Source organism: Ylistrum balloti, unplaced genomic scaffold (assembly GCF_031769215.1).
Source record: "Ylistrum balloti isolate Yb309-2 unplaced genomic scaffold, AGI_CSIRO_Ybal_v1 Utg369808, whole genome shotgun sequence".
Lineage (NCBI taxonomy): Eukaryota > Metazoa > Mollusca > Bivalvia > Pectinida > Pectinidae > Ylistrum > Ylistrum balloti.
Genome location: NW_026781982.1, coordinates 2,329,508 through 2,343,555, shown reverse-complemented (window position 1 = coordinate 2,343,555; position 14,048 = coordinate 2,329,508). Strand labels below are relative to the sequence as shown.

The following is a 14,048-nucleotide window of genomic DNA, read 5'->3' as shown; positions in this document are numbered from 1 at the left end:
CTAAGTATCTTTTAACAAATTAGAACATAAACTGACATCTTTACACATATTTCATTATTTCCTGGATTTTTGCAATCATGGTTATGCACCGTGAAGTTGCGACAATATCATCCTCGCGAAAATATGGTATATTGCATTAACAGTTTATCATTTTTATTACTAGCAGAAATTCAAGAACTGTGCACTAGCTTTAGATATATATGTAATAGTATTTTCAACATCCAGTGCAGAGTTCTGTTGAATCTGAAATTAGTTTATATGAACGCTTCCTTTGATCTCATGATACAAGGGAGATAACTACACCCATGAAGTCAAACATAATATATATATACCATTTGAATCTGAAAGAAAAACAGAATAATTGTTTTAGATGAGCAATTACTTTATTTATGAATAACTACCTCCATTTTAAGCATAAGGTATGGATATTATAGAGAGAGAATATCATGTTTGAATTTTCCCATTGTAAGATGTAAAATTTCTTTTCAGAATAATAATATTTATGAATTGCTGAAAAAAAGAGTGAAGTGCAATGTAATTAAAACACTTAATATAGAGCACTTTATCTTCAAGATCAAAGGTCAAGTAAGTCAATAATAAATACCTGTTACAAACATTTTCTATTGGAGGAAGACGTTTCTTGTTGCACACCAGTAGTTGAAAATTTGGCACGGAAGGATTGCTGTTTTTCTAGCCATATTTAGGAAATACTATGTCAATATGACACTGGAGATTGTTTCCAGGTACACAAGATATACAGGTTTTTTAGTTCCAACTTGTAGGATAGATCTCTGTTACTCCTTTACCAACTTGTAGGATAGATCTCTGTTACTCCTTTACCAACTTGTAGGACAGATCTCTGTTACTACTTTACCAACTTGTAGGACAGATCTCTGTTACTACTTTACCAACTTGTAGGACAGATCTCTGTTACTACTTTACCAACTTGTAGGACAGATCTCTGTTACTACTTTACCAACTTGTAGGACAGATCTCTGTTACTCCTTTACCAACTTCTAGGACAGATCTCTGTTACTACTTTACCAACTTGTAGGACAGATCTCTGTTACTACTTTACCAACTTGTAGGACAGATCTCTGTTACTACTTTACCAACTTGTAGGACAGATCTCTGTTACTACTTTACCACCTTGTAGGACAGATCTCTGTTACTCCTTTACCAACTTGTAGGACAGATCTCTGTTACTACTTTACCAACTTGTAGGATAGATGTCTGTTACTACTTTACTAACATATTAGCTTGATCTCAAAACACAACATACCACCTTAATATGAGTTTAGCAACAATCAATAGATTTGTGAACTACTGACCAACATATGTAAGTTAAATGACATCTGATAATGTTTTCAATACTATCAGAACCTGTTCCAGTTTATAAACAGTATTATCAGATAATTATTTCTGTGATGATTGACACAGATTATGTAACAGCACATCTTATCAGTGATCAAGTTATGTAACAGCACATCCTATCTGTGATCAGATTATGTAACAGCACATCCTATCAGTGATCAGATTATGTAACAGCACATCCTATCAGTGATCAGATTATGTAACAGCACATCCTATCTGTGATTAGAGAAATCACCATTGTATATACCGACATCTGTTAATTGTAATAATACTTCAAACATTGAATTCATAACTCATTTTCTGCTTACTCTTCTAAAGAGTTTGTCTTCTACTTTTCAATATACCCGAGGTAGATGCTTCCTGTTTAATCAAAGGACAATCTGGAATAGCCCTGGCAGGCATCAGTATGTTATCAGTCACTTTTTACTTACTGGTAACATTTTTCTATAAAATTCCAAAGGAAATATCTTGATATAGATAAATATCCTGATAACACTACCCATCCATTGTCTTCATAGTATCCCAGTGATCTAGGGAGCATTTTCCATCATGTCTCACATCAAAAATTCTTAAGCATGACCATTAGGACTACCCATTCATCATATTGTTTTCATTGTATCCCAGTTATCTAGGGAACATTTTCCATCACGTCTCTCTTCAAAAATTCTCGAGAATGACCATTACTGTACAGTCATGTCACCTTGCAGTGGTGACATTAAAAAAACCAGTCAAGACTTGGAAGCCATGATTGCTTCTATGTGATCAGGATCTTTCACACACTTGGCAGACAGGACAACAGGCTGAGAATCGGTGATGAGCACATTATCTTCTATCCGTATGGCAATCCCTCGATACTCCTCAGGTACACTGGTACAGTTAGCGGGGATATAAACACCTGTATAAATACATAAATAATGTGTGATCTAATAACCTTAGCTGATATATCTGGTAAATAATGTGTGACCTAATAACCTTAGCTGATATATCTGGTAAATAATGTGTGACCTAATAACCCTAGCTGATATATCTGGTAAATAATGTGTGACCTAATAACCTTAGCTGATATATCTGGTAAATAATGTGTGACCTAATAACCTTAGCTGATATATCTGGTAAATAATGTGTGACCTAATAACCCTAGCTGATATATCTGGTAAATAATGTGTGACCTAATAACCCTAGCTGATATATCTGGTAAATAATGAGTGACCTAATAACCCTAGCTGATATATCTGGTAAATAATGTGTGACCTAATAACCTTAGCTGATATATCTGGTAAATAATGTGTGACCTAATAACCCTAGCTGATATATCTGGTAAATAATGTGTGACCTAATAACCTTAGCTGATATATCTGGTAAATAATGTGTGACCTAATAACCTTAGCTGATATATCTGGTAAATAATGTGTGTCCTAATAACCTTAGCTGATATATCTGGTAAATAATGTGTGACCTAATAACCCTAGCTGATATATCTACATTAGATTTAACTATTTTGACTTCAGAATTTATCATATAAATACCTAAAGAAACCACTAGACCAGTATCACTGCCAGTAATTTGATAAAAATTGTTAAAAGTAAAATCTTCATCAAGCATAAAATTCTTCAATATTCTGATATGTATTTTTGTCAACAAGTAGAATATCTACCAGAATTAAATATTAGAATATTTTTTCTATAGTCTTAGAATCTGCCCTGCTAATAAGCTGTCTTCAGATGTTATACAGAATAAGTAAACAAACTTCTTAACCATCCTAACAACGTCACATTGCTGCCAAGTACAGTTCTATTTGTCTAACAATGACTCCTAGACTGTAGCAATACTGTGACCTTGACTGGCATGTTTCTATGGTAATGACCTTGGAGAATGAAGTGACTACAAACATTCCACACTTTGACTTAGACAAACCACAGTGGTAAAGTTTAACTTAGACAGACCATGGTGGTAAAGTTTAGCTTAGACAAACCAAGGTGGTAAAGTTTAGTTTAGACAAACCACGGTGGTAAAGTTTTACTTAGACAAACCATGGTGGTAAAGTTTAGCTTAGACAAACCAAGGTGGTAAAGTTTCTTTTAGACAAACCACGGTGGTAAAGTTTTACTTAGACAAACCATGGTGGTAAAGTTTAACTTAGACAAACCATGGTGGTAAAGTTTTACTTAGACAAACCACGGTGGTAAAGTTTTACTTGGACAAACCACGGTGGTAAATTTAAACTTAGACAAACCACGGTGGTAAAGTTAAACTTAGACAAACCACGGTGGTAAAGTTTAAACTTAGACAAACCACGGTGGTAAAGTTTAAACTTAGAAAAAAACTTGTGGTAAAGTTTAGTTTAACAAGTCTTACTGTTCACTGATCATGATTAATAGTGATGATGTGTGGTGAGTATACTGACCTGGTTCAATAGCAATGATCATGCCTGGTTGTAGCTTTGCATGTCTAGACACAGTTGGAGTATCATGTACATCCATTCCCAAATAGTGACCGACATGATGAGGATAAAACTCTCTGAGTCCCTGGACAAAATAGGAAATACTCATAAGTCCCCTTTCTTCTATTGGTTCATTGTTAGATAGAAAGATACCATCTACTATTGGTTCATTGTTAGATAGAAAGATACCATCTACTATTGGTTCATTGTTAGATAGAAAGATACCATCTACTATTGGTTCATTGTTAGATAGAAAGATACCATCTACTATTGGTTCATTGTTAGATAGAAAGATACCATCTACTATTGGTTCATTGTTAGATAGAAAGATACCATCTACTATTGGTTCATTGTTAGATAGAAAGATACCATCTACTATTGGTTCATTGTTAGATAGAAAGATACCATCTACTATTGGTTCATTGTTAGATAGAAAGATACCATCTACTATTGGTTCATTGTTAGATAGAAAGATACCATCTACTATTGGTTCATTGTTAGATAGAAAGATACCATCTACTATTGGTTCATTGTTAGATAGAAAGATACCATCTACTATTGGTTCATTGTTAGATAGAAAGATACCATCTACTATTGGTTCATTGTTAGATAGAAAGATACCATCTACTATTGGTTCATTGTTAGATAGAAAGATACCATCTACTATTGGTTCATTGTTAGATAGAAAGATACCATCTACTATTGGTTCATTGTTAGATAGAAAGATACCATCTACTATTGGTTCATTGTTAGATAGAAAGATACCATCTACTATTGGTTCATTGTTAGATAGAAAGATACCATCTACTATTGGTTCATTGTTAGATAGAAAGATACCATCTACTATTGGTTCATTGTTAGATAGAAAGATACCATCTACTATTGGTTCATTGTTAGATAGAAAGATACCATCTACTATTGGTTCATTGTTAGATAGAAAGATACCATCTACTATTGGTTCATTGTTAGATAGAAAGATACCATCTACTATTGGTTCATTGTTAGATAGAAAGATACCATCTACTATTGGTTCATTGTTAGATAGAAAGATACCATCCACTATTGGTTCATTGTTAGATAGAAACTATTGATACCATCTACTATTGGTTCATTGTTAGATATAAAGATACCACTACTATTTATATACATTGTAACTAGATATAAACAGATGTACTACTTTGGTTCATTGTTAGATAGAATAATACCATCTGTACTATTGTATATACACTGTAAGATATAAAGATACCATCTAGATGTATTGGTTCATTTATATACCACTGTAACTAGATTAAACAGATGTACTTGTTAGATTTATATACACTTGTAACTAGATATAAACAGATAAACTATTTATATACATGTACTACTGATTTATATAAAAGATACATACATTGTAACTAGATATAAACAGATGTACTACTGATTTATATACACTGTAACTATTAATATGATATAAACAGATGTACTACTGATTTATATACACTAACTAGATATAAACAGATGTACTACTGATTTATATACACTGTAACTAGATATAAACAGATGTACTACTGATTTATATACACTGTAACTAGATATAAACAGATGTACTACTGATTTATATACACTGTAACTAGATATAAACAGATGTACTACTGATTTATATACACTGTAACTAGATATAAACAGATGTACTACTGATTTATAGATTACATACACTGTAACTAGATATAAACAGATGTACTACTGATTTATATACACTGTAACTAGATATAAACAGATGTACTACTGATTTATATACACTGTAACTAGATATAAACAGATGTACTACTGATTTATATACATGTACTACTACTGATTTATATACCAGATGTACTATTTATATACATAAACAGATGTATACTGATAGATTATAAACATACACTGATATACTAGATATAAACAGATGTACTACTGATTTATATACACTGTAACTGATTTATATACAACAGATATAAACAGATACTACTGATTTATATACACTGTAACTAGATATAAACAGATGTACTACTGATTTCTATACACTGTAACTAGATATAAACAGATGTACTACTGATTTCTATACACTGTAACTAGATATAAACAGATGTACTACTGATTTATATACACTGTAACTAGATATAAACAGATGTACTATATACTGATTTATATACACTGTAACTAGATATAAACAGATGTACTACTGATTTATATACACTGTAACTAGATATAAACAGATGTACTACTGATTTATATACACTGTAACTAGATATAAACAGATGTACTACTGATTTATATACACTGTAACTAGATATAAACAGATGTACTACTGATTTATATACACTGTAACTAGATAAACAGATGTACTACTGATTTATATACACTATATACACTGTAACTATTTATATACACTGATAGATATAAACAGATGTACTACTGATTTATATACACTGTAACTAGATATAAACAGATGTACTACTGATTTATAGATAACATACACTGTAACTAGATATAAACAGATGTACTACTGATTTATATACACTGTAACTAGACATAAACAGATGTACTACTGATTTATATACACTGTAACTAGATATAAACAGATGTACTATATACACTGTAACTAGATATAAACAGATGTACTACTGATTTATATACACTGTAACTAGATATAAACAGATGTACTACTGATTTATATACACTGTAACTAGATATAAACAGATGTACTACTGATTTATATACACTGTAACTAGATATAAACAGATGTACTACTGATTTATATACACTGTAACTAGATATAAACAGATGTACTACTGATTTATATACACTGTAACTAGACATAAACAGATGTACTACTGATTTATATACACTGTAACTAGATATAAACAGATGTACTACTGATTTATATACACTGTAACTAGATATAAACAGATGTACTACTGATTTATATACACTGTAACTAGATATAAACATACACTGATGTACTACTGATTTATATACACTGTAACTAGATATAAACAGATGTACTACTGATTTATAGATTATATACACTGTAACTGATTTATATAAAACTGTAACTAGATATAAACAGATGTACTACTGATTTATATACACTGTAACTAGATATAAACAGATGTACTACTGAATTATATACACTGTAACTATATATAAACAGATTTACTACTGATTTATATACACTGTAACTAGATATAAACAGATGTACTACTGATTTATATACACTGTAACTAGATATAAACAGATGTACTACTGATTTCTATACACTGTAACTAGATATAAACAGATGTACTACTGATTTATATACACTGTAACTAGATATAAACAGATGTACTACTGATTTATATACACACTGTAACTAGATATAAACAGATGTACTACTGATTTATATACACTGTAACTAGATATAAACAGATGTACTACTGATTTATATACACTGTAACTATAAACAGATGTACACTGTATATACTAGATATAAACAGATGTACTACTGATTTATATACACTGTACTACTGTAACTAGATATAAACAGATGTACTACTGATTTATATACACTGTAACTAGATATAAACAGATGTACTACTGATTTATATACACTGTAACTAGATATAAACAGATGTACTACTGATTTATATACACTGTAACTAGATATAAACAGATGTACTACTGATTTATATACACTGTAACTAGATATAAACAGATGTACTACTGATTTATATACACTGTAACAGATATAAACAGATGTAACTAGATATAAACAGATGTACTACTGATTTATATACACTGTAACTAGATATAAACAGATGTACTACTGATTTATATACACTGTAACTAGAAATAAACAGATGTACTACTGATTTATATACACTGTAACTAGATATAAACAGATGTACTACTGATTTATATACACTGTAACTAGATATAAACAGATGTAACTATACTACTGATTTATATACACTGTAACTAGATATAAACAGATGTACTACTGATTTATAGATTATATACACTGTAACTAGATATAAACAGATGTACTACTGATTTATATACACTGTAACTAGATATAAACAGATGTACTACTGATTTATATACACTGTAACTAGATATAAACAGATGTACTACTGATTTATATACACTGTAACTAGATATAAACAGATGTACTACTGATTTATATACACTGTAACTAGATATAAACAGATGTACTACTGATTTATATACACTGTAACTAGATATAAACAGATGTACTACTGATTTATATACACTGTAACTAGATATAAACAGATGTACTACTGATTTATATACACTGTAACTAGATATAAACAGATGTACTACTGATTTATATACACTGTAACTAGATATAAACAGATGTACTACTGATTTATATATAACATACACTGTAACTAGTTATAGACATGTTAAGCCTATTCTCATAAATAAAAGATCTCATGCACTACCCAGTGCTGGAGTTTTCCTTCTTGTCCTCTAATTTTACATCATATCTGGTACCAAGTGAAGTCATAATGAAAATGATGTCAAATTCAACTGTCATTCTGATGTAGAAACTGCACACGGAGGTAATAAAATTAAATCCAGATATTTAAGATTGAAAATAAATTAGAAAAGTTTAAGCAGTTTTGACAAAATCAAGTACAAAATCTACAATTTATCACCTGTGTATGTTGGTGACTGATTGTCTTTGAGTAACACCAGTCTATACTCCTAAAATACTATAAATATACTTATCTTATATACTTATATACTTTATAAACAGGCCAAACACGTACAGCCAGTCTATACTACTAATATAAATATACTTATCTTATATACTTATATACTTTATAAACAGGCCAAACATGTACAGCCAGTCTATACTACTAATATACTATAATTATACTTATCTTTGTATACTTTAGCACATTATGGAATTTCATGATATGTTTATTTATTGTATTGTATATATGGGAGATCATTGATAACACTTCCATGGTCCTGATGCTGAATTAGTTCTATCAGTAAGCAATGTGTATATATGGGAGATCATTGATAACACTTCCATGGTCCTGATGCTGAATTAGTTCTATCAGTAAGCAATGTGTATATATGGGAGATCATTGATAACACTTCCATGGTCCTGATGCTGAATTAGTTCTATCAGTAAGCAATGTGTATATATGGGAGATCATTGATAACACTTCCATGGTCCTGATGCTGAATTAGTTCTATCAGTAAGCAATGTGTATATATGGGAGATCATTGATAACACTTCCATGGTCCTGATGCTGAATTAGTTCTATCAGTAAGCAATGTGTATATATGGGAGATCATTGATAACACTTCCATGGTCCTGATGCTGAATTAGTTCTATCAGTAAGCAATGTGTATATATGGGAGATCATTGATAACACTTCCATGGACCTGATGCTGAATTAGTTCTATCAGTAAGCAATGTGTATATATGGGAGATCATTGATAACACTTCCATGGTCCTGATGCTGAATTAGTTCTATCAGTAAGCAATGTGTATATATGGGAGATCATTGATAACACTTCCATGGACCTGATGCTGAGTTGGTTCTATCAGTAAGCAATGTGTATATATGGGAGATCATTGATAACACTTCCATGGACCTGATGCTAAGCTGGTTCTATTATTAAGCAATGTGTACATCATATCCAGAGATTTGAAGCCACACCTACCTGGAAGTAATTTGTTGACTTGCTTTTAGGCTGAATTAGACCGAGCGATACAAGTTCCTCTCCCAACAGATGGAGCATGTACACATAAATCTGTTCCAGAGAGAACTCTGGGTTACAAAGGGAGATCACTTTGAGCTGGATACGTAAAACCACATCATAAAGACGTCGCTGTACGGCACTGAACCGACCTGAAATGTAGGAAAAAATAGCTCTAGCACACATTGATATAATACTAAGTATGGTGAACTCCCTTTCCAAGAAAACATCATTATGTTGGACAATGTAGGTGCTTATATCTTTAATGCACTTAGTCTTTAATAATACTCATCATGCATGTATGGGTGCAAGTGCGCATTTTATTTGTAACATATGCTGAACTTTCAAGATGTCAACCTTAATTATGGAACGTACCTTCCTTTCATTTACTTACAGCATGAATAAGTTGAAAAAAAAAGTGATTCTGGTGGCATTGATTCCCCAGATCTGGAAAATTGTAACTTCTGCACAGGGGAAAAACCAGCTATGGTCTTAGTTCAGATAATGGTAGACTAGCTACTATACCAAGGAAGATAACTCCCTACATGTGCCTACCTGACACTGGCCAGGTTCTTGTAAGGTCACTACAAAAGCCGTGGTATTCACATCCTGCATCCATCAGCACCATTTCACCGGCTGGAACTATTTGATTGTTTTTAGTGTAATGTATGGTGTTTCCATGGTTGCCACCTAAACAATACAGATTTTTTTTTAAACATAGTTGTAATCAGGTTTTGTTCTATACTTTTTTCTTACATTCAAAATACATGTAGAACAAGAGGCTGTTTAATGTTTAAGTTAAAAAATTCTACTTGAAAACAACTGTAAATCCAAACAGAATGAGTCATCATCAGAAAAATGTATTAGGTTCAAGAATCAAGAACAGGACAATGCAAATATTAGAAAATATTTGAAATAATTTTGAAATTACACCGAAAATTTATCCAGGGTTACTGTTTCCATAGTTACGTGTAACAACATCTGGGCAGTTATAAGAAGTTATACATATATCAGACTACTGCACACATTTTAAAACAAATATTGCATTAAGTCGATACATAATCAGAGATGTTGGCAATAGTTACCAGCAACAACAGGTGGATAAGCCAACATCTGAGCATCTCGTAATTTACATTCAAACTCCATTTTGGCTTGAAGGTAAGATTCATTCACCTAAAAAAAAAAAACAATGTATAATATGTGCATAAGTATTCCTTTGTACCATTACATTGTTAACTTATAAACAAGGAAGTTTTAGATTACTGAAGGAAAGTCCTAATAAATATAAAGCCAACACTTTTTTTTTTATTTAGTTATTATGAAAATTCAAGATGGGAGAACTGACCTGAGGATAGGAAAACTTCATGACTTCTTCCAATGACTCAGAGGCTATATCTACACTTCTTTGCATGAGTTGAACTTCTGCAGGTGATTTGATGACTCTGGTCTTGTGTATACTCCGTATGGTGGTCTCCACACACTTTTGTTTGCCCTGAAGTATGAAGTCCTCGATCCCTGCCCTTCCCAACTCAGGATTAACCTTACTGTCAATATCATACCATATCACATAGTTAGAATTGTGTTTACTATAATCTTGTAAAAATTGTGACAAATCCTCTGTGTTGTATGCCTTGTCCACTCCTGTGATTTCTTCTGCCCCCTCTGGGCCAGACCGCCCCCCCTCCCACAATTCCACATGAGGATCCTTCTTAGGAACAAAAAGCACAGAGGTCATTCCTTTCTGGATGCTGGAGGTGGACTGACTGTTGTGTAAGATTAGAACACTGTCTGATTCCTGGAAACCACTGAGATAATGGAAATCTGTGTTTTGTCTAAAGGGGTATGGTATTGCTGGTGTCATGTAAAGTCTACATGCTGATGGAAATATCATGATATGGTCCTTCACATTTTTTGAACCTTCAAACTGATCCAAGACAAGCTTAAACACATTGTGACGTCTTTGGCGGTATTCCTCTTTAGTGACAAATGGAGTTACCTCTCCTTGTTTAAGAAGATGGGGATGCGTTTGAGCTACTGGTTGTCCAAAGTTTCTGTTTAAAGTTGTCAACAGCTTATTAGGCTTTAAAAATCTTGAATAGGTCCTTAAGGCATTACAGCAACCCACTGAAATGGACAGATGATGTCAATCAGGAAAAACTCTTCACTTTACAATAAAAAAAAAAAATATACAAACTCAAAATAAGCCATAGCCTTGGCCTTCACCCGTTCAGTCCTTTATGACTAGTAGGAATTTAAAGTAAAATGTTAACAGAAGACAGACAATGGACACCAGATGACCACTAGATGCCTTTGGAGCAGGTGAGCTAACAAGAGAGTAAGACCTATAGGCCTTAACAGTATTAGACATCGATTTGAAACATTTGGTTTGAACTTTTCTACATACAACCCCAGGAGACGAACTTTTTTTATTACAGAAATGAATGCCCTCTCCACTGATCAAATTTGGATGAAATCCACTCTGGCATTTTGGAAGGGAAGAGTACATTTTAAAGTTAATATCCAGTTCATTTCCCCTTTATGGCCCCATCCTCACTTTCCCCATGGGTCAATGTAACTTCCCCAAGTGATTTGGTGGAATTAAACTTAGGTGCTAAGGAGAGTAGCATCATTTTTAAAAAACAACAGAGGAAATCACTAAACTCAAAACAAGTTGATGACATTATCGCAAAATAAAAGGAAGTAAAACGAAAATAACACCAGGTGTTCCTGAAGAGTAAGCACTTTCTGTGATATTTTGTACATCTTGGTCAAACCAAGTAAGAATAAAGTAATAGATCTACCTGGCAAATCATGCTAACAATCATCAGGCAGCGCTAGTTTGTGATTGATGCAAATCTAAAGTAAATTTTTAGTAGAATACTTTTCTTGTAAAATCATTTCTATGCAAAACACTATTTTCAAAATTAGTGGCATTAATTACAGTAAGGTAGGATAATAATCTCATAGGATGTTTTTGACAAATAAGAAACCCAGGATTGATAGTAAAACCTAATTCTAGATGCTGTGACAATAGGCAGAAACTGTTAAATGCTTTATGTTTATCTTAAACAAGTCTCTTTTATAGTATATCCCTAATTTTAATTCCATTTATCATTACTTCCTTTTAAATAAATGTAAAAGACCCAAGCCAAATAATACTTCAACCCATTAAGATGGTCCTGCTTTCAGGACCTAGCTAAAAAGTTAATTTATTCATCTTCCATGATAACTGAATAGAGTAATGAACAGTGAAATACAATAACCCAACAGATGTATATTTATGGTTGGTTGGTTACAGGTTTCATCTCCTTGACTTTTCTGATTTCTAAGCATTGTCCCACGATGAATGTCTGTGTTATGGAAACATTCAAAAGATATATTTATGTAATATAATCCTATTTGACATGTTGAAACAATGACCCTTAATATCATAAAATAACACTTGGTTTTTACTCTACTTTATCATAAAAAGAAAGTTGAGACAACACAATATAAATCTTATTTGAATATAATGCATGTAAATGGGATTTTGATTTCTAACCAAGGGAGGTAACTTTTCCTAGATAATCTTTGTAAAGTTATATTAGTTTAGCACGGTATGATGTGACAGAAAGGACTAACTGTTTAACCACATGCAATTACAGAAATATGTGGGGTGAGAATGTTGAACTTCAATACTGATATCATTACATATTGATGTGCATGAATTTTGTGTGTAGATTAATTATAAAAGTATGTTAATAAAACAAGACATCAGCCATATTTATAAAATCATACACATTACAAGGTTTGAAGCAGAAATAGAAAGAGCCCATCCCCATTCAATTGGTTGGTTACATAATCCATCTAGATTTGGGTTCTAGCCTTTTTATGACACCCTTTATTTGTTGCGAATGTTTAAAGGAACTTTCATGTATTCCTATTCCGAATTATCCCACATCTACGACAGAAAGCTCTCAAAAGTATGACTATTACCGGTATGCTTTGTTGTGCAAAACCTGTTACATCATAAGTATCTAATACGCTAGTAAACAGGCTGAGAACATCCTTGGATTTGCAAAGGATGTTGATCCTCGTCACAAAGCCAAAGATGTTCTCTGGTAAAAATAAATATCCAATTATCTACAGTAGGCCTAGTGTACATCGTATATCATTTCTACATCAGACTATTTAGTATGATGTGTGATGTATAGAGCGCTTCGAAATTTTCACTGGGTTACATTGTAGATACATGTGCATGTGTCCGGACTAAACTTGAAATTGTCGCCCTTGTAATTTCCATATATACATGTGAGCGTATGACCATAGTGGGATCTCTTCCCATTTTCAGACATAAATAATTCCTTACAATGTAAAAGAAACGTGCTTGACAGTATTTCATAATCAGTTCAAGTTTGATAAAGAAAAAAAAAATCAAATCCATCACTATTTACTCACTGTTGAAGTGAAAGTCCCCTCTTGTGGAGCGGGACAACCTGCAACTAAAATTTAT

General features: G+C 32.3%; 1 protein-coding gene across 1 annotated transcript; it reads right to left on the bottom strand.

The window, feature by feature from the left end:
- Positions 1 to 429: 429 nt before the first annotated feature.
- Positions 430 to 14,024, bottom strand: LOC132544726 (xaa-Pro aminopeptidase 3-like). Its single transcript, XM_060208374.1, has 7 exons — positions 13,994 to 14,024; positions 10,902 to 11,680; positions 10,642 to 10,729; positions 10,112 to 10,246; positions 9,521 to 9,708; positions 3,779 to 3,899; positions 430 to 2,269 (listed from the first exon to the last, which is right to left on the bottom strand). Coding segments are annotated over exons 1-7 (1,479 nt in total). The 5' UTR covers positions 13,995 to 14,024; the 3' UTR covers positions 430 to 2,102.
- Positions 14,025 to 14,048: the final 24 nt, after the last annotated feature.